General features: G+C 39.9%; 1 protein-coding gene across 1 annotated transcript in view; it reads right to left on the reverse strand.

Moving 5' to 3' along the window:
* LOC139140735 (MAM and LDL-receptor class A domain-containing protein 1-like) overlaps positions 1–21,908 on the reverse strand; it is a 65,793-nt gene that overhangs the window by 18,193 nt on the left and 25,692 nt on the right. The window contains exons 21-47 of the mRNA XM_070710121.1: positions 21,516–21,668; positions 20,956–21,096; positions 20,424–20,567; positions 19,569–19,699; positions 19,043–19,124; positions 18,519–18,662; positions 18,195–18,376; positions 17,366–17,534; positions 15,780–15,917; positions 14,682–14,947; positions 13,800–14,034; positions 12,794–12,877; positions 12,192–12,361; positions 11,185–11,311; positions 10,712–10,864; positions 10,202–10,473; positions 9,843–9,933; positions 8,720–8,848; positions 8,088–8,344; positions 6,764–7,004; positions 5,785–6,126; positions 5,325–5,441; positions 4,344–4,484; positions 3,840–4,096; positions 3,599–3,683; positions 3,245–3,370; positions 2,769–2,906 (exon numbers count right to left, since the gene is read on the reverse strand). Of these exons, the coding sequence (XP_070566222.1) occupies positions 2,769–2,906; positions 3,245–3,370; positions 3,599–3,683; positions 3,840–4,096; positions 4,344–4,484; positions 5,325–5,441; positions 5,785–6,126; positions 6,764–7,004; positions 8,088–8,344; positions 8,720–8,848; positions 9,843–9,933; positions 10,202–10,473; positions 10,712–10,864; positions 11,185–11,311; positions 12,192–12,361; positions 12,794–12,877; positions 13,800–14,034; positions 14,682–14,947; positions 15,780–15,917; positions 17,366–17,534; positions 18,195–18,376; positions 18,519–18,662; positions 19,043–19,124; positions 19,569–19,699; positions 20,424–20,567; positions 20,956–21,096; positions 21,516–21,668 (4,515 nt within the window). The remainder of the gene's footprint in view (positions 1–2,768; positions 2,907–3,244; positions 3,371–3,598; positions 3,684–3,839; positions 4,097–4,343; positions 4,485–5,324; positions 5,442–5,784; positions 6,127–6,763; positions 7,005–8,087; positions 8,345–8,719; positions 8,849–9,842; positions 9,934–10,201; positions 10,474–10,711; positions 10,865–11,184; positions 11,312–12,191; positions 12,362–12,793; positions 12,878–13,799; positions 14,035–14,681; positions 14,948–15,779; positions 15,918–17,365; positions 17,535–18,194; positions 18,377–18,518; positions 18,663–19,042; positions 19,125–19,568; positions 19,700–20,423; positions 20,568–20,955; positions 21,097–21,515; positions 21,669–21,908) is intronic.

Genomic DNA, 21,908 nt, shown 5'->3' on the forward strand with positions numbered 1-21,908 from the left:
ATAACTAAAAAAAGGCAGAACGGATTCAAGTCAGATTTTGTAGACAGGTACTATATGCTAATTGCAAGAACCGATTAGATTTTGGTTAGTGTGGCTTTCATATTAATGAAGCAATGAACAATCATTTTTTCATATAATGGTTTCCCTAGGAGACAGTAATGACAGTGTCGACATATATCAAGAAATACTACACAAAATTTCATAAAACTTTTCACTGATGACAATCTCCGATCAATCTGATAATACTCTGTGTCATGCTAATTATCTGCTCATCTGCATATGTAATGAACTTTTGTAATAAGTGATATTATTTCGAAATTCCTTCACCAAATTTTGTGATACCTGCTACAGATATTGATATGATAGATATCTAACTGTACTGAGAAGCATTGGGCAGTGTCAAGTTAATACTATTTAATGAAGTTTTGTAATTAGTCATATAACTCCAAAATAACTGCACCACATTCGATGAAATTTTCTGCAGATACTGATCAGAGAGATGTCTGACTTTGTTTTGAAGTATTTAGAAGTGTGAAATTAATTAAGGGTTCATTTGCATATTCAATGATATAACTCTGAAATTATTTCAAAAAATTTGGCTGTAATATTGATCTGATAAATATCTACTTGTCCCATGAAGAATTGAGCAGTGTCAAGTTAATAAACAGCTCATTTGCATATTAAATGAAGTTCTGCAATTAGTGATTTAACTCCGAGAGTATTGTGCGAAAGTTGAAGAAACCTGCTACATATATTGATCTGACTGATATCTGATTGTTCTGTGAAGCGTACTACTATGTAATGAACCTGTTGTAAACCACGTGAGCACACGCAGTTCACATCTGGTCTCATTTGTAAAAGCAGGGTCCCTCCCTGTGGAGGGACCGTGGTAAAAGTAACAATAAAATAATTTGCAAGTTCGTTGAAGTCTCATTTTCGAGTACCAAATAAAAATGGAACGGTCTTAATCAGCTTGTAACTTGAGTAAATCTGCAATATTTGTTTGATAATTCTAATTCTTTTTACACTAAGATTTCATATCCAAGAGATGAATTTAAAAATGCAAAATTGCCATACCTATTTCCTGGACAACTTTCAGTATCTAAATATCCCGTGAATAGTCAAAGGCTTACATGGAGTTCACGCATTATATAGATGAGAAATTGACCCTTTTCATAAGTTTAGCGCCCTCCTGTGGCCACTGTGAATTTGAAGTCAAAGCGAGGCCACTTGGGAAAACCCTGGGCAGGGGCTGGAGGGTTTTCCCCAGTGGCCTCGCTTTGACTTCAAATTCACAGTGGCCACAGAAGGGCGCTAGACTTATGAAAAGGGTCATAGAGTAGGTATTCTCGAACGGAAATATAATAAATACACTTCCGTAAATGACTTGTTTTTTGAACTATTTTCACTCTATACTTTGGTGTAGTATTGCCGATTGAGCTAGGTCGTAGGTCCTCGGAGTGTCAAGAGCAGATGTGTAGGAAGGGTGGAGAGCCAACTCTGCTTTGTGAACATAATGGATTCTACATCTTGTTGAAGCCTCGACAGCAACAATCACTGTATTTCAGCTGTCCGCCTTTGCTATAACTAGGCTAGCTTATTATTATTCAAATTATGGAGCAGCTGAGTGAAGATGAACTTATTTTTTTGCGTAAACAGTTAAACATGCACCGCGATCGTTGTAGTTCATATATTACCATGCCATGTCCGTCGCATTTTAATTGGTCGAGCTGAACCATGTGACTGACCACAAATACACAGTAATGGTTTGTTTATGCGCCCGTTAATATGAATAATATCGTAAACATCGTAATTTTACAGCTAAAACGTAAATTGTAAGTTTTACAAAGATCATAATCAATCACAAAATTAAAACGGAATACTTGTGGGCCAAGTTTAGACACTTTTTTTGAAAAAATCTCCGAATTTGCAAAATTTTTACAGCTGCGCACTACTCATTGACAAGTTCTTTGGCCCCGTTGTCGTTCGCATGGGAAATTTTCGTAAATTTCGACGGTTTTGGGGTTTGTTGATAATATTATAGAAATAAAGGGCGACGCGCTGACCATTCACGTTATTTATGGGCAAGGGCGAGAGAAAAGCAAAAAATTAACGGGCGAGGCTTGCCGAGCCCGTTAATTTTGGCTTTCCTTGAGCCCGCGCCCATAAATAAACGTTAATGGTCAGCGCGGAGTCTGTTATTTCCATTATATCAAACTTAATGCCTCATAGATTATTACCCCCTTCGGCCTGATTTCACAGGGTCAATTTGCACAGTGGCGGCAATATTGACGATGACTGATGGTTTGTGGCCGCTTGAGAACAAGGCTTGGGACAGAGCCTGAGTTTAGCGGTTAAACTTCATGGTAACTGCGCTGCTGAGAGTTGTATTGTAGCCGGGTAGTATTTTTTCCTTTTCACTTATATTTTCTACCTATGCATTTGAGAGGGAGAGAGAGAGAGAGAGAGAGAGAGAGAGAGAGAGAGAGAGAGAGAGAGAGAGGGGGGGGGGGGGGGCAGACAGACAGACAGACAGGTCGCTGAGGGTCCCCAGCAGCTTTCCATTGCTACTTGTGTACTTACATTGGAAAACGTAGCAATCTCCTCAAAATGTTGAATCTGTATGGCTACAATTCAAATTCAAACTTAAAATTTCACTGTGTCTTTCTGCTTGACAGACACTTACTTAATTTTAGCGCTCTCTTTTGAAAATAGGGTTATCTATAGACCTGTAAATTTGCGATCTGCAGAAAACTCAATCTACTTACCATATGATGTTCTGAGAGTGTGATCGCGAAATGGTCCGAACACTTTCGAACCAGTTGATCTCTTCCACCTGGTATCATCTCCCTCCAGTTTCTGCCAGCCACAAGAACCAGTTTCAAAGTCACACATTTCGTAGCCATCTATAGATATACATAAAATATCACTGTAGACACATGAACATTGATTTTCTCTCTCAGCATATCCTGTGTTGTTCAGTATATTTGTGATTACGCAACTTGCACTTTGTTCGGGGCAGTAAATAAAAATATCTCACCAGATGCAAGTTTTGAAGTACAAATATTGGTTTTGTATCTATGTTGCAATTTCCAACTACACCGGCATTCTTCTCCTACATCAATGGCATTATTGTCACAGTGAATAATGAGGATGCGTCAAGCCTTGAAGTCATGTTGTTTGGATAGAGCATAATGAGGTTACTACATGTTTTTATTCAACGTTGCCGAAAAAGAATGCATACCACAGGAGACAGCGCTCTCGTCGGATCCGTCTCCACAATCATCGGTAAAATCGCACAGTCTGTCGTTTGCGACACAGGAACCGCGTCCACACCTAAACTGGTCTCCTTGGCAGCTCGGAACAATTGCTGAAAAAAGGTAAACGACATTAGTAGATGTTGTTTGTGGTTCTAGATTGTTGGTTAGGTTTTTAAAAGTTAACACATCTTTTGTAATGTAAATTTGCTCATATAAATGTGACATTCTCGCCTTTTTAACATCGCAAACTTTAATTGCTACCTTTTCTATCACGTAATTAAGTCTTCAAAAGTAAAAAAAAAAACCAACCATTGTCATTCAAATCGTCATATACTTACGTGGTAACGAACATCCATCAAATGTGACGTCATCAATTGCAACATCTCCGTGTACATTAAACCTGCGTTCGGCCTTGATCACCACCTGATGTTGAATACGTCGAAAAAAAGAACATGACAAACATCTTAGCGTTCATGTAAAGACAAGATCAAAGTTTGTTGGTGGGGAGTTGCAACGTATATGTCACGACAGATTCAATGTTTAGGAAAGACCGCCTTACACAGTGACAATGTTACCTACTCTAAAATCGTTCGGTATACGTCCGATTACAGCTGTGCCTTTGATCCATCTATCGCCATGGTCATCGCTTGCAAACCAGACATCCATGACGTAATCATCCTCCATAACTTGTACTCTTAGAGCGCCGATATTATCCCCTTTCATGTGATACCAGAATTGAAGCTCACAATCGGAGCCAGACTGCCGTAATGTCGGGCTGGTGTAATCTGCCCACTCTGATGTTTGGCCATCGTTAGAATCCACATAAACGTACCAGCCTGTTGTGAGAACGGAGAAAATGATGATAAAAGTACCACGGAAAAGCGTTGATAGATTTAAAAAAAACAGTCGGATGAAATGTTTTCAAAGGCGTCAAATTCATTATGTATTCTGGATGACGCAGACGTTATGGTTTATATCGTGATAGTTGTCGGAATTGAAATTCCGCCTTCTCGATTGTGACATTTTGGTCATTTTAACGACCGAACTTTCTTTGTTGTCAGGTGATCTAAACATTTAACCCACCTTCTGTGGTCAGAGTGGTGTGATCATAAGAAGGCCCCGTATTGGACGTTGGGGTCGCTCCTTGGCTTCGAATCCATTGATATAAACCGCTACTTGTGTCGTTCCAACCACACTCTCCTTGTTCAAATGTACATGCATATCCTGAGAGAGAGAGAGAGAGAGAGAGAGAGAGAGAGAGAGAGAGAGAGAGAGAGAGAGAATTGAGAGAGAGAGAGAGAGAGAGAGAAAGAGAAAAAGAGAGAGAATAGGGAGGGAGAGGGAGGGAGAGGGAGGGAGGGGGAGGAGAGTGAGATATTTTGTACGAATTAAGAATTTGTAGCGATGGGTGTCTTACATGTACATACGCTACTGTCAACTATATTACACAACATTGAAATCTGTAGGGGAAAATACGATCCTTATGAAGTGTCCTCCCACAACTATTTAAAAACTACCGCTCATAAGTTTTCCACTCTCCCCGCCAGGAAATCTCCCAGCTCCGCTGCCTTCTCCAAGTACAAAAAATCCCACTGCCATAGCTTTGCTACATGCTCTTCCCTTGCCAATCCACAAACTCCTTAAAACAACTAAATCATCAATTATACACCCTATGGCCGTTTTACAAGTTGTCCACTTTGTCCTGAATGAAATCTGCTCACCTACTTATTAGAAAAAATACTGCTTACCAGCCCATTCCTCTGCCGCTCACGCGGAAACAAATTGGAAGTTAGCCCGCAAAAAATCGCTTACAAGCTCCCCTTTGCACGAATAGCTTTTACAGACCTAAACAAGTCCACCGAAAAACTCGAAAAAAATATTTGTCGGAAAATTCAACATCTTGTGAAATCATGATGACAAAAGAATGATGATGAATTTAGGAGAGGCGGTATCAAAAATTGGGGAAAATCGACTCGATATGTATTCACGGACTCAGACTGGATTGAACTGACGCAGATTTACAGCAACAAACTTATTTCTGTCTGCAAAGACTGAGAGACTTACCGCAGTTGACTTCATCAGCGTTGTTTGGGCAATCTTTGTTGAAATCACAGACTTTGCTGATAGGTAGACATGTGCCTTCACCGTCATTGCATTGAAATTCGCACGTTGGTGGAGGAGCTGAAAAAACAAAACACAACAACCAATGGTCAGGTCACTCAACTCTTCATGCCGACTCTGCGTTAAACCCTGTTATCTCATGAGAAGTGGTTGAATTGTTTTTCTTGCAATGGACATGAAAAGTATCCATTGATACAAAATGGAAGGCAGTGATATTTTCTGTTTGTCACCGAATTTGGTCATAATAGCTTGTATGGATTGACATATTAATGAAAAAGGACAGTCTTTGTAGAGATGGTAGAGGAGATGGTACTCTACAATGGATGGCTTCATCTGTTAGGTCGTGAGAATGGAAAGCAAGAATTTGATTCACAACAATGCGCAGTAAGCCAATCAAACATACGTGGACAGACTTCATCAGAGAACGAGATATCGTCGATGGCTATGTCACCACTCCCTTCTGCGCCCACCACACCCGTGAAGGAAATTCTGAAAGTTGAAGTGCCAATACTGCTTGCCGAAATGTTGACCGATGCCAGCAACCAATCGTTGCCTTGGTAACCTGTAAAGGAGACTAATGTTTCTCCTCCGACGATTTCTACGCTCAGTGTTGATGTGTCGTTTCCCTTCATGTAATACCAAAATGACATGCATCGATCGGTCGATTTATCGAAGAGTCCCGACAGAAATAACGCTTCATCTTCCTCTTCTCGTGGTGATGACGTTTTCAGGTACATAAAAGTTCCTTGAAAAGCAAACAAAAGAGAAAATCTACAACCTGATGGTGGGATGAATATGTTATCAATAAACGCAGACTTTACAGCAAATATGAAATATGAGTGTTTCTGGAAAGAGGATGGTTGGACTAGGAAGATTCTCTGTATTTTGCAGATTTCTTTGAAATGGTTAGTTGATGAGCTTTGAACCAATGACAAGTGCAGAGTTTCAACTTTGGCTGTCTAAAAATGTTGAAGTGTGGCAGGTTTTGCAAAACGTTGCAATTGGTAGAGGATTAGCAGCAACAAACGTGTTTTCTGTTGGCCCGGTCTACATTATAGTAGCAAATATTGAAGACACGTCTGTAAGATCATACACCGTGACTCTACTGTTCGTTGTTTTTATCGTTGGAAGGAGGAGAGAACTTGTTAAACAAAAACATAGTCTGCACCCTTTTCCAGATAAAAAAACTTCGGCATGATCGCTGTACTGAGAGTCGGTATGATATTTTCAATCGTTCAGTTGTTTTGAATTGACTTAAATAGAGACCTAAAAATTGTCAGAAAAGAATTCAATGATATTGAAAGAGAGAAAGAGATTTTTGTTTTTTATTGTTAGGATGGTCAACTCTTATAGGAGAATAATTACCAAACTAACAAACATACCATATGGCGTCCCAAGGGTATGGTCTACAGCGGGCGCTGTGTCACTGTCGCTGTAAGCTCCCCGCATTTCGATCCAGTCGAACTGGTCAATGATGTCTCCTGCTATATTCATCCACGTACATGTGTCTCCTTCTTCAAAGTTACAGTTTCCAAAAGGCGAACATTCGTGTAACTTGACCGAGAAATCGTCTACCGCAAGATGACCGCTGGTTCCGGATCCCGCCTCGGCTTCTAGGATTACCTAATGAGAAAGTACACAAAAGATGTGACCACTACATTACAAGTTTTTAGGAGAATACTTGTTTGGGGCGTGTTGGATTAAACCATTTCTATTTTTGAAAAGACAATCTTTCCGCATGTGACATAGGATGTTTAAGTCTAGGGTAGATGGTAACACACAAAGCAAAATTCTTAAGGCAGTATGCGCCTCGAAAGTGAAACACTAAACTTTCGCTCAAACTCTCCTCAATGAAAGTTTCATCCATACTCTTACCAAATCAAGAATAAAAATCGGGCGTCAACGTGCAAAGTTTGTTACCAGAGAAAGTAGATTAGTGAAATCATTTAAGAAGTTCTATGGTAGATACGGAGATGTTGTATCAAAATATGACCTGTCTGTTTCTCGAATGATGAGTGACAGCATATCAAATTTTGACTCACAAAAGTAATTTTATGAATTCACCAAATGACAATGGATTTGTCGCTTTGGGTCAATCTTGACGAGTGCGGCTAGCTGGCAGGGTACGCTTACCCATTCCGGACACCCGGTACCACCACTATTTCGTGGTTCAAGATGACCCCATTGCCTTTGTCATTTTCGATATATTCCTTGGACCTGGTAAATTTCATAGTTACCTTGAATGATAATGATTATTGGACCTGATTTGATGTCTATTACTGATATTGGAAATTCAAAATGGCCACCATCCCTGTGTTAGCTCTATGGGGAAAAATGTATTTTTCGACTTTCGAAAACTTCGACGGTAGATGAAATTTTTTCTTGCCCCAAGAGTTTTAAAATGAGCCCACACAATTGGTAAATCAGGAAATAATTGTAAAAATTTGAGAGTCCGAATATCTCTGTCCCCGAGGCGCATTCTACCTATATCTAAGAATTCACACTTCTGTAGCAGCTGACTTCTCTTGTTGCTGTAGTCAGGGGTACCATGCTGGTAAAAGCAAGAAACGGGAAGACCGCTGACGAAAATATGCTGTTTACATTATTAATTTGTAAAACAAACTCGGTGCAAATACATTAATAACAATTGATAATTCTTGCGACACAAAACTGTCGACTTCAAATTTGTTCGAATTTCCTGAATACCTGAAATTGTTCTGGCTCATCGAGTGTAGCTTCTGCAACATGCCATGTTAGAGAAATCTCTGTGGCTGTGAATATGACCTTCTCAGTCGAGTCGATCTCTCTAATCTTGATATTTAGGCGTTGGAACGCTTGGCCTGACATGTGAATCCAAAACCGAATGCAGAGTTTTAAGAAGAGGCCGTCCGAGAGGGGCGACATTGCGCGCGCAATCGCACCTGGAACTTGACCAGCTGACTTGTTCGCATACAAAACGTGTCCTGTAGAACGGAAAATTAATGATAATGAAATTTAATTTTAAAAAATGGTCATTTGTAAATTACTTTCGCAGTTCTTATACAGCTGAGAAATAAATATACAACAACTTGTATACAATAATATGGGGATATTATAATCTCGATTGAGGTAAATGAAATAGAAGGAAGCTTTTATTCCTTTAGAATGGTAGACAACTTAAATTTCAGTGTGGTTTGTCCAAAACTTTACGAGATTTTATCCTTTTTGACTCAGTGATCCTCATATATAGCGACGATGGCTGCATTTGCATATTCGATATTATAGGTCAGTATGTGACCTGCATGAACAGATGACGTACTGAGAGTATCCGGGCCGTGCTTGGTGAACTGCACACTTACCGTACGGTGTCCCATATGTGACATCTCGTCCTAGGTCGTCAATGTCGGAAACTTGTTTTCTCACCCAATCAAAATCATTGCTGGCATCCTGGATTATACCACACATGCTGTTTTCAAAACCACAGACAACTGAAAATGGCAAAGAGATGCAAGTGTTTAAAGGGACAAAGCTGCTCTTTTTTGAACTTTCTTCGTGAATTGTGTTTGTTATGAAAGCAGTTTGTGGCGTTTGACTTTCTAAAATTACTGAAATACTAGCCAACTGTAAACAGCCCTAACTCTGCTTGCAGTCAACATCAACATTCAGTGAAACATTTTACGGTCTGTAACAAAAAAATCAAGTTTCGTGCACAACTGTCAGCATGAATGGCTGAACACACACACTGTTACATAAAGTTTCGCCGTATGCAAGCATTTGTACTGGAATCTTAATTGAGGGTGCCTTTCAAATAGATATATGATAGAAACTTCACTTACATTGTGACAATGTTTATTTGTCATAGAAAAGCAAGTCGAAATAGGTAAAAATCCATTTTCCTAGTTGTCATAAACGAAATCATCTGTTTGCTTTCAGCAAAAGGGTAGTTTTTGACATTTTTGCTGGTATGTATATCATTTTGTACACTGAGCGACTTTTAATTTCCATGTTTTTTGATATCATAAAAATGGTCAAAAAGGAGTGACTTTGTCCCGTTAAATAAATGCATTTAATTAAATAAGCTTGTCACGACTTCAGTGTCATCGTTCGATTCTTCCCCAAAAATAGAGACCACAATACGACAACGTAAAAGACCGACCCATCTCTACATCGGATTTTGGTCAGATTGAATCCGGTCTGTACGGCTCGGCATAGTATAGTTTGAGGGAGGGTCCCTGTCCAAGGAAACATAGCTTGCATGGCAGGCGAATATGCTATAGAAACCACATGTTTGATTTGAGGGTTGTACCCTCTACTTTTCTGAACTGGGATATTGTTTGACAGTCGTCGTAACTGAAGGACGAAGTTGGTCATTTTTTTAATAAAATGACAAACATTCCGAAGTACCCTGTTTATTTACTGACATAATCATTCATTTCTGATCCGCTCACCCGCGAAAACAGAAGCAAGATCATTGCGACTTACGTGCCAAGTCACAGGCTCCAATACTGAAAAAAATGTCATCCAAAGCGATGTGGCCGTCCCAATTAGTGTCAGCTGTCGCCTCGATCACGACCTGTGGGAAAGAAATAGGAACATGCTACATACCCGGATAGAATCTTACGAAATGAGAATATTGTCTATACCCAAGACTACACCAGAAGAAATCGCGTCGTAATTAAGTTTTTGCTTCCATCATGAATCAACTGCTGACTGAGGTATCATCGAGAGTTGAAGATCCCCACACTTGGTTGACTGATGTACATCAATTCGAAAGCCATGATATTGGAAACTGGTATGTACATAAGACTCTGATCGCAGCGCAAAGGAAGAGCAAGCATTACCCTGAAATTTCTCGTTTCCGCGATGTGGATCTGGTCATAGTTCCATTTGGGCCCACGGTCACCATACTTGGTCCATAGGAACAGAGATTCCGTCGAATTTCCTTCCTCTACCTCGATGGATATTGACAGAGATCCGACGTAAGAACCGTACATGTGATACCAAAACTTCATACAGACGCCGTCTGGCTGGTGGTAGTTGAAAAGTCCGCTGACAAGTGCTGCCACCTCTCCTTCCGAGCGGGGGGTCGACGATTCAACGAATATGTAGTAACCTGCAACAGCAGCAGGAGACACTTTTAACAAAAAACATGCATTACCGTCTCGTCTGAACATATTTTCTGTGCTCTCTCTCTCTCTCTCTCTCTCTCTCTCTCTCTCTCTCTCTCTCTCTCTCTCTCTCTCTCTGATATAACGTGGGAGTATCTTTTGATTGCTGACGTTCTTACATTTGGAGGGGGGTTGGTACAGAAGGTTGTGTATTCTGATCCGATCGAGAAGCTACTGAATTACCTTCTGAGCTGTCGGTTGTGTGGTCGATAGGAGGTCCTAAACCAGTCAAGTCAGTTGCTCCAGATGCTCTCGTCCAATTAAAATCAGAGAATATGTCATATGATGTCCACGTGCACATGTCTTGCTCAAAGTCACAGTTATGGGAGTCAGGAGCTGTGGAAGTTGAAATAAGTGATTTGGTTATCGATGTCAATAATGACTATCAAGGAAACATGGAAGAAGATACACCTCTGAAAATTGCCTAGCAACGGGATGAAAATATATATCAGCACAAAATCGGAGAGAAAGACAGAAGCCTTGGTGTTCATAGTGACAAAAGCTTACTTTCGAAATTATCAGATAGTTTCGATCAAGTATTCATGATTTTAAATCTCGATACACTTAAATCCCCATCCTTACTGCAATTGGCAATGCATCGTTTGTTATGACGCATGAACGTTGATATAAAAATAACTTGTGCATGATATACTCACGGAAAGTTACTGGAGGTGGGGGCAATGTTGGGGGCGGTGGGGTCGTCGGGCATGGACCGTCCTCAAATGACGTGTCATCGATGGAAATGTCACCAAACTTTCCTCCTTTCACAGCTTCGAAAATAATCTGTGGGTAAATTATGATATAGTTAAGTGAACGAGCACAATTAATGACGGGGGGGGGGGGGCGCGGAAGAGAAATTGAAGGGGGCCACGAAAAACCCTGCTGTTCAAGGGGGCCTTGAAAATTCAAGGATAACATGAGAGTGAAATCCCACTTTTTACTCTATGCAAATTATGCAGATGAATTACTCTAATGGGACAGAAGACAATTCTCCGTTGACCTGTTTTCTGCGCTAATCCAATAAAAGAACTGTATTTCAAAGACAAGCGATTACAATTATGAAAAAATGGAGCATCAATTCATCTCAATATAGGTCACTATTTTAATTGATCAAGGTTTGTACTTGTAAGCACTAACGCAGATTGTAAATGACAGCAACTGTAGTTGACTATCATTAGAAAGGCAGGCAATCGGCTGCGATAAAAGACTTACGGGAAAATTAATCTATCTATAAAACAAGGCTATCTTTGTGTCGATTTTTATAGCTTACCGCATAGACTCCAATGTTTAACGCGTTGACATTTTTGTCGAAATTTCAATATTGTAGGTCTATTGTACATATAAGCACTTCCTCTCACCATATTCTGGTGAAGAATAATTGTATCATTTGTGAAATATATACAAAAGCACTGATATAGCTAGTTTTGTATTGAAAAAAAATGTTCATAATTTGCCCTATAGATTCTCATGGTGAAACAACACCACTGGGCGAAAGTCAAAAGTCAAAGTTCAGTGCAACTGTGAAAACAAACAGTTTATGGCAAATTGAGCTCATCTTATTGAAATTGTCATATGGCGAGTGTGATCTTCTTCAAATTCCAATCATTGGGACAGAGTTTGCCATGAAAAAAACTGCATGTGTATACAGTCTAAATCCACACACCCAATATTCCACCGAAGAGTTGACGGTAAACTTTCCTTGAAACCATTCATTCCCTTGGTTACCTTCCTCTCGCCAAAGAATCGCCCTTGATCTACTGCGAGATTCAATATACACCGTCAGCCGATCGATTGTGTCACCATACATGTGATACCAGAACTGAAAACACTTTCCTGTGGGGGGGGGGAAGAGAGAGAGAGAGAGAGAGAGAGAGAGAGAGAGAGAGAGAGAGGGAGAGAGAGAGGGGGGGACAGAAAGCGACAGATGTATTATTGCATATTGAAAAAACAATATTTTGAATGGAATATATTGCCGTCCTTTTTCTGACAAAAATTGTCACACTTCACTTTCCACTCTTAGCAAAACCGATATGAACACTTGAAACATTCACTCCTTACGCTTTAGCACAACTGTATCAGTTTATTTTAACGTGAATAAAACCGTGATTTTAATCATTGGAACGAATGAAATGCTTTAGTTGAACATTTGAATTATTAGACTTTTTCTGTTAACCTATACACTGACTGAGATGTAACAGGGAATATGTGTCACGGAGCAAGTGTAAAAGTATTTTAGTGGGATGCTGGTTACGAGTAATAACTCACCGTCGGTCGGTGTGAGGTGTTCGCTGACAAGCCAGGCTCGATCGCCTACCTCTCCATCATTAGTTTCAATATACATGTAATGTCCTGTAGATTGAGAAAAAGACTTTGTAGCGTTCTGCAGGAAAGATCAGTCGAAATTGTTTTCTCCGTAGTCTCTGTACACTGATATACCAAAATTTTGATATAAACCTGGCCATTATATTTGAAAACGATGGCAAGATTCAGAGTTTGATAAGACGATAACAGCTCTTTTTTTCATGCCGTTCACTGTTTTAACTACCATAATCTGTCAAAATAGTGTAGTGAAGAATTGTAGCGGTTTGAGAATGTAACAATGAAGGTTTTAATCACTGTACATGTAACATCAATGACATAATCTTCCAAATTGGCGCAAAGAAAATATTATTTCACGCTGACGATAAGCGTCCACGGACACGATACACCAAGCTGCATGTAGCCATGGTTCCGTATTCAATAAACAAGTTCAAGTTCTATATCATCACTCGTCGTCAGTTCTAGCATTTTGCTATGATATGACATCAACATGACAATTTGAATTGTGGGAAACCACGTCGAAGAAAAGTGCCATTGTATAAACATTACGATGAATGCCTGAATTAAACACATAAACTACGCAAGCGCAGTCCATCGGGCCAGTACATGTTCACTTGTGACAATGATTCATCATTATTTCAAGGCATAAGCAAATAATGCTTATAGATATACTTTACATAAATTGATACATACTGAAGAAATCGGTCTTTAGATTTCATATAACATGTGGTATGGGATCTGAACAACTCGAAACACTAAAAGATGATAGAGTGCGCGACAAAAGACGAAATCACTTTCGTTTGTATGATTTAAGTTAAAGCACTTAGTATTGCAGGATCAAAACTTCAGTGCACAGCTGTCGGTTTCAATCAATGCCTGGTTACGGTCGCGATCAGGAACATTCAGACGCAGAATGGTTATTGAAAGTGCTGGCTATACGGGCAGAGTTTACCTTTCCCTGTTCCGATCGTGTGGTCTTGCCTCGGACCTGTGTTCGGTGTAGGGGAACCGCCGGCAATCCTCGTCCAATCAAAGTCATCGTCTCGTACAAGTTCGTTTGTCCAACCACACGTGTCGATCTCAAAATCACACCAACCTTCAGGTTGACACGGAATCGTGTCGATGAGCACGTCGTCGATGGCGATGTCCCCTAGGTCGCCATTGCCGACAACAGCTTGAAAGGAGACCTGTTTGATTCCGAGAATTTTGGAAAACCAGATTTGATCAGAGCGCCCTCATTTAGCAAAAAAAAAATTGGATGGAAAAGGTACTTTATCCTGGTTAGGCTTTCTTTTCCCACAGCAAGAATATGAATATTTGGTCATGACATAAGTTACAATAATTTCGGGAGAGTACATCTTGGAAACACTATGGGAACCCCAAATTCTCCCTCAAAACAGTATAAACATGTCATATAGCACATTAACCAGACAAACAATATCATGGGCAGTTTTCAGACATGAATGCAAACTCTACTAGTTGATGCATGGAGATATGACACACCATCTAACATCTGTGTAATATGTAAATGTCTATATAACTACCTGTCTAATATAAGTATGCTTCCAATATCGATAATGTCTTTACTGAATTTCACTTCACGTCTCCCAACACGACATCTCTCATATTTTCACATACACGTAAGTTATCAACCACTTTGGACTTTTTGGTGCATTTGCCTTGAAAGAAACTAATTACGCGTCAAGATATTGTCTATCGAGTACCAGGCGAAACTTTAATGCGTTGTCCGCAGCCACCATCAATCGGAAGAAAATACTGCAGGTGTGTGAGTTGCCTTGCGATTAAAACTCACCAAATTAATACTACACATTACCTCGTAATCGTTTTTAGTCCTTTTCAAGGGTAGCGGTGCCAATCCTCGTCGCCAAATATCTCCTTGGTTACCGACCTTTGACCAGATGGGAACGGCTAACACATCGCCCATATCACGTTGGTAGACGAAGAGGCTACCGATATTGTCCCCAAACATGTGATACCAGAATTTCAGACACCTCTCGCCGTCCGAGGAAAAGGACGGTGTAGTCAGTACTGCATACTGATTCTGCAGCGCTGAACTGGTATTGATATAGGCAAAGTAACCTGCGAGATTAAAGTTTTTACTGGTTTGCGAATGATTTGACGTGTACGAATTCTGTAAGAGTTCGTCGTCTTAAGGTAGTATGCACCTCGAAAGTGGAAGACTTAAACTTTTGCTCAAATTTTCCTGAATGAAACTTACCGCCACTCTCTTATCAAATCGACAGTAAAAATCGGAGGTCACTGCTCAAAGTTTGGAACTAGCGAAACAAATTACCATTTTGCGTTATTTGAAATTTAAGATGGCCGCTACTCCTGTGTTAACTCTATGGGGGAAACATCAAATTTTTGATTTTCGAAAAACTAAGCCGGTGAAAGTTTTACTTTCTCAAAGAGCTTTAAAATGAATCTCACAAGTGGTATATCAGAAAAAAATAATTGAGTCCGATCATCTGTCCCCGAGGCGCGTTCTATACCTTAAATGATATTTCGCAATTATCACGAAGTTGTCATTTTAATGGCATTAGGTAGAGGAAGGCAAACTAAAATGAGTTTGGATGAATGCTACCTGCCATTTTGGGTGTTAATTTACAAAATCATAAGTGCAATCGATGTGGGAGTTCCTTTGTTATCATAATTAAGCTGGTTTAGGGGCCCGTTTTACCACTGCTAAAACAGTAGAATATTTTAGCATAGGTGGAATGAGCTCTCGTCCAATCAGAATGACGCATGGTAGCATGATATAATATAATCAATATTTTAGATCTCTCCGACTCTCTGAAGTGATGACATGAACTGAAAGATGTAGTAAGTCTCTTCCAAACTTTGGTTCTTGACAAGCAACGCCTCGCTCCTTCTTAGTCTAAATTTTAGCCTTACGACATCGCAGACGTACCTGTATCTGTTCCAGTCGTGTGGTCAACTCTTGGTCCGGTCCCATCGGTGTCCGTTCCCCCGAAGCCTCTCAACCAATCAATATCGTCGTAATCTGGATTATCCCACTGACAAAAGTTATGCTCAAAGTCGCATTCATCTGTCAACGCAAGAAATCAACGCGGTCGATTGGTTTGAATCCGCTTATCCCAAGACTAAAACAAAATATTATCTTTGTTTTCTGGGCTTCATTTAAAAGGCTATGAAACAAACATGACATAGGAGAGAGCTTTCATTATCAAGTCTAAGAAAAAGGAAACTATTGGTCTAAATTATGCGACAAATTCGTGATATTCAGAAGATATGGTGTGTTGGGATGATCCATGAGGAGTCTAAGTCTAACAAGCATCACAAATAACTTAATGGAGAACCCAAAGTGCCAATCAACACAGTTATACCTGTAAATGGATAGTTGAGTAGGTACTTTATAAATACAAGTAAACTTTGTCGAAGGCCATCGTGAATATATTAACCCTCTAGCAGACTGAACAATGTACGTTTCAAGGAATTATTAAAGCCAGGGACTTGATCCGCTGGATCAAGTTTGTTTTAGTCTATAATAGGATTGTGGAGTGTCATAACCTTTTGTTTTCCATTGAAATTGTAATCTTATAATTAGATTTCCCCGCGAGACAATCTGACGCAGGCACAGGCCTTTAAAGAAGTTGCTGGCATTTAAAGGGCCAGGGTTTTTTTTATTAGCTTTCTCTCTGAACAAACAACTTTCACAGGAGAGCAAAAGATTAAATCACAAAAACAGTCAATGTTAACAAGCCCTAAAGCGAGGACCAGGGATTAAGGACTGCACACCGTTTTAGCTTCCGACGTAGGTCTTCATTGTAACAACCGGAGAAGTGATACCTTTATTACGGTGCCCTCATCGGGAGGCAGTCAAGCACTATATTAAATGGTTTAAGGCGATACCGAAGGATTCAAGTATCTAGGCAACGGTTTTGTGAAATCCACAAAAATAAGAGTTTTTGTGCATTTAATGACCCGGAGATGCAAAACAATGGCACCAAAACCAAGCAGACGCACGGTTGTCGGTCACGGAACGCGTGACATCATAGATATGCAGATTAGCACAGCATGTTTTTGAAAAGATTAAGCCACTCCAAACTTGCTCAAAATCCCCTGAAATTTTACACAGTGATCCCGGGCATAGATTTGGACAGACGTGAAACAAAAACTGTGTTTTGAAATGGCAAAAATCTACTTTGTAATTTCGTACAAGTTTTAATCCTATTCCTGACATATCTACAAAATTATTGAGAATTTTCTAAAACGCATGCTTAGCCTTATTTATCTTGGCGGTGTCTACAATTCTGCCGAAATTCATTTCAACCGATGGAAGATTGGCCGACTTGAAAGCTTTTGAACATTTGCACAAGAGCAGAGGGCGATAGTGCCTAGAAAACTATGTAAAAGTTAATGATTTTCACGTGCAATAGCGCGCATTTGGAACACCGCAAGCCTTAGCGATCGCGCGCGCGTTGAATCCTTCGGTATCGTCTTAAGTCTACTAGTACTGCATGCAATTGCACTTACTGGACGGTGGACATTCACCAACAGTAATGGAGATGTCGTCAATGGCAATATCACTACGTTGGTGGTCTACGTTGGCAACTTCGATGACAATCTGATACATGCTTGTCATGTAAATATCACGTTGAGCGTGTCTCCATTGGTCGCCTTGTGTACCCATCCTTCTCCAGATCTGTGTGTCCGTATCAGAATCACATGAATGTAGAAAGCATGGCTAGGGTAAGGTTAATTACATTTTGTGTTTAACAAAATTCAGAATTTAAACTGAAAAAAATGACCAAAACAACAATATTTGGTTCTTTTTTGTGGTAGATACATCGCATGTAGCCCACTGTACAATAAATTACAGGCAGGTATTTTTGCAGGTATAGGATAACTCTTGAGGTAGAACAGATATTCGGGATTCTATTCTATTGTGATCTACCACTGTGGAGGTTCATTTCCAAGCTCTTGGTGAAAGAAAACTTTTCACTTTCTCTCAGATATTCGAAAATCGAAAATTTAATTTTAATCCAAAAAGTTAACACAAGCGATGGCGGCCATTTTGATTTTCAAATATCTGTAAATCTTGGGTAATTTGTTTCTCTAGTACCAAAATTGGCACGGTGACCCCTGATTTTTATTCTTGATTTGGAAAGAGAATGGTTGAAAGATTCCTTTAGGAAAGTTTGAGCAAAAGTTGAAGTCCATCGCTTTCGAGGCGCATACTACTTTTAACTATTAGTAGTCTAAGAGTAAATCAAAATATTACTGTTTCGGAAGACAGTATGGATGAAAACATTAATATGAAAAAGGCTTACTTTCATTACTTGCCTAATAGCGCTATACTCACCAGTGTTTGTTCGTCATACTCGTTTCGTATGTAAACATTGAGATCGCCAACTCGACTTCCCAGCATGTGGTACCAGAACTGAAAACAATACCCATCCCTCGGCGTTGGTGGCAGTATAGCCGATATCAGTCGAGCATTGTCCGTTTTGACCAGCCCAGACGAATCAACATACATGTAATAACCTGTTGATATTACAACGATTAGATAAATCATTAGAGCTGTTCCTTGTCTTTAATCCTGACGATCACCAAATCGAAATCCACTTGACAGGGTAGACATTTCGACAAACTTGATGAAAGTGGCGTCGGTTCACCCTCTACTCACCTTCGGCTGTTCCCTTAGTGTGATCAAATCTTGGTCCCGTATGCAAGCCACCTGTGCTTCCCTTGTTTCGTATCCAGTCAACTGTGTCCGTTTCGTTATCTTGTGTCCAATAACAAAGCCCGTCTTCAAAGTCACATCCATACTCTACAGTGTTAAGAAATATGTTAGGGATTTAAACAAATAATCTTATGAACAAAAATACACGTTGTAAATCTGAAATGTATCACATTTGCTCGATCCTCTTGTTGAGCGGATTTCTGCGATTTTGATGGTCAAAAGCACAATTTGAGGGCACAGTGGCCTCATTGATAATTATACCATCCCAAACACGTCTACGTTCGATCTGGGACGAATCTACACACATGTGTGTATATTCGTCCAAGGTTCGATCAATAACTTTGCCAGATCGATGCCTATTACACGCACCAGGTGCTGAGAGTTGTTCCACAGGCAACCGATGACGTCGAAGCCTATTAGAGCATGTACAACTGTCAACCGATGAGGGCGCCGATAATTTTTCTTACCTTGACACGGACCCGGGTTAATTTCGATGTCATCCAACGCAGTGTCTCCTTGAGCTGACCCGTATGTGGCTTCAAACTGTAGCTGTGGTATAAGAAGGCGACGACATCATGGGATTATCAACGGACAATCTGTAGTGTGTGGCAGTAGTTTTTTTCATGAAATCTAAGAAAATAAGACGACTAGAGGAACTCAAGTAATGTTGATGTGTATCTGCTGATTGGTAAATATAATTTAACGGTATTAACGAAGTTTTGCTATTGCTATTTGTAAAACACTGTTTATCATTCATATTCCTGAAATAGAAGGAGTGACGTCATCATCATTTCTATCTGAGCTGTCTGGAAGCTAGGTCTACCTAACATTTGTCTCATACTTTTCAGCATACTAAAAAGGTACCGTAAAAATGCAACTTGCTTTATCAAACAAATTTAATCAACAAATTTAACATCTGAAGACCGCGACTTTGACATTTTGTTGGTTACTAGATTACTGTACGCATACACAGAAATTTGACAACTAGAATACCTGGTATTCTAAAGTCGACTGAAAGTTGGCGAAACCCTGCACCCACACATCGCCGTGGTTACCGGTTGTTTGCCATATGAGATGCTGCACTCCATCATCGGCACTTTTCAGGTAAACGTTCAGTTTTCCGGCTGAAAAGAAACCGCAACGATTTATACGAGAAGGCGATGACAGTTACAGATGACGGAAATAAGGCCACCATCAATGTACAAATTTATTTATTCACTTGGGCTTTTTATCGAATATTTCTCTTCAGGGCTTCTTTCGATTTATAACTGCAATGACAACAGTTGGCAAGAGTTCATATGGCATGGGTTTAAACTACCTAAGACGTTTAAATCCTATTCGCCAAGAAAATGGGTAGGTATCTTTATTTCATAACAGTCCTATACAGACAATGCTGTAAACGGTCTCATCAGGCATCTGTGTGCACATTTGAAGTTACATATTGTGCAAGTTTAACTCACAGAACTCCCCATGAAAGACACTTTGACTCTTAAACCCCAACCCACCCACCCACCCACCCACAACAACCTGCATACCAAAATATTGATTTTTTAACCACTGAAAATCATCACCCCAAGTCTCTGATTCAAAGTTTTACTGATAAAATCAAAAATGTTTCAAAACCCAAAATAAATGTCATGTGTGATAATAGACCCACTTGTCATACAGCTTTTCCATGATTGATATAGCTACAGCTGCCACAATTTTACTGTATTTTCGATGTGATAAGAAAGACATTTTTATTCAATAAAAGATGCGCCTAACGTTTTTTCTGGATCAAATACAGTACCAGTCGCATCAAGAGAAATAGGTAAACGTAGAAATTGCTGAATCAGGCAGATAACTTACAGTTATCCTGGTGTAACATATGGTACCAGAATAAGATGCATGAACCCGGCGTCGGCGGGAAGTGTTCGCTGGTCAGTGTAGCGTTCTCTCCGATGGCTGGAGGGTCGTTGGGCGATGGGAATGAGTCGAAGAGAACGTAAAACCCTGAAATACAAGCGTGTGGGTACTAACAGTATCTATAATTTCATGAAAAAAAGTTAATTTCGATAATATGGTTCCCTATCTGTCAACTAACAGATAAGAACAGGGAATATTTATTTCACTTTTTGTTTGCCGAAAATGACCAGATTAATTCCATTCATTTTAAGTCAGAAAGAAGTTCACAGTGAACGTTAACAGCTTTCAAATAAATCAATCAAATTGCCTCATTTCATCAAAAAGTGGCAGAGTACGACTGAACGATATTAACAGTATAACAGAAGGCGAAGTCATCAGTTTGCGTAGCGCACTGCTGTGGCGACGATATAATTCTTAAACAGTCATTCAATAACACGATCCAGAAATCTGCTTGACTGACGTGACCACAGCTCACCTTCGTCAGTTCCGGTCGTGTGGTCGGCAGACGGACCAGTGAACTGGTTTCTAGTGGCACCGGTGTTGAGTAACCAATCAAAGCGATCATCTTTATCGTTTACCCATCCACAAAGAACTTCGTTTTCGAAATCGCAGAATCCTTCAAAATATATAATGAGTACACATAATTACTATTGAATTCGTGGGATACTCTGTGCCACTCTATGACGTTATTTTCCTTTGTTACACAAAGACACCCTCGTCTCCTTATTTCACTGCAAGTCAAATACAAATAGTGTGACGAAAAATTATGTTGCGACAACCTTTAAAATAGTCTGTATGTGCATATGAAGTATTTGTCTCCTTTCTCGTACATATTGCACAACGGCGTAAGGACGTTTATGTAAAGTATGGCGACATCTCTCGGCTATACCCGATGACGCCCTCGGTTGTTGCTACGTGTTTATTTCAGTCCGCCAAACCTCCGTTTTCCTATCAGTGCACAGAGTTGCTTCAGTTTTCCGTTGTGAGTCCTGTATCAACAGAAATCAATAGACGCAACTTAAATCTCTGTCGTACCTGGTGGTGGACACACGTCGTCTCCGATTTGGACGTCGTCGATAGCGATGTCACCGAAGCTACCTCCCCCGACGACGGCGGCTATTGCTATTTGGAAATCCAATTCACTTGTTGCTGTGTAGGTGCTGTACCTCCACACATCGCCTTGGTTGACTGCAAGTGATTGCAAAACATTCTTTATAAAGAAATGACTGAAACATCTATCGCTGTGAAACTTGTGTGGGTGATATTATGGTTTCCAATGACGATAACAGTCTAATAAAATTCAATGTATGAAAGTAAGCATACTGGTACTATACATGTATATTGGTATGGAAACTCCATACTCACAATTGGCGGCAAGATTTGGTGTTTGCATGAAATTTGGCGATATTTAGAAAGCTTTACAGAAAC

Source organism: Ptychodera flava, chromosome 9 (genome assembly GCF_041260155.1).
Source record: "Ptychodera flava strain L36383 chromosome 9, AS_Pfla_20210202, whole genome shotgun sequence".
In the NCBI taxonomy this organism is placed as follows: domain Eukaryota; kingdom Metazoa; phylum Hemichordata; class Enteropneusta; family Ptychoderidae; genus Ptychodera; species Ptychodera flava.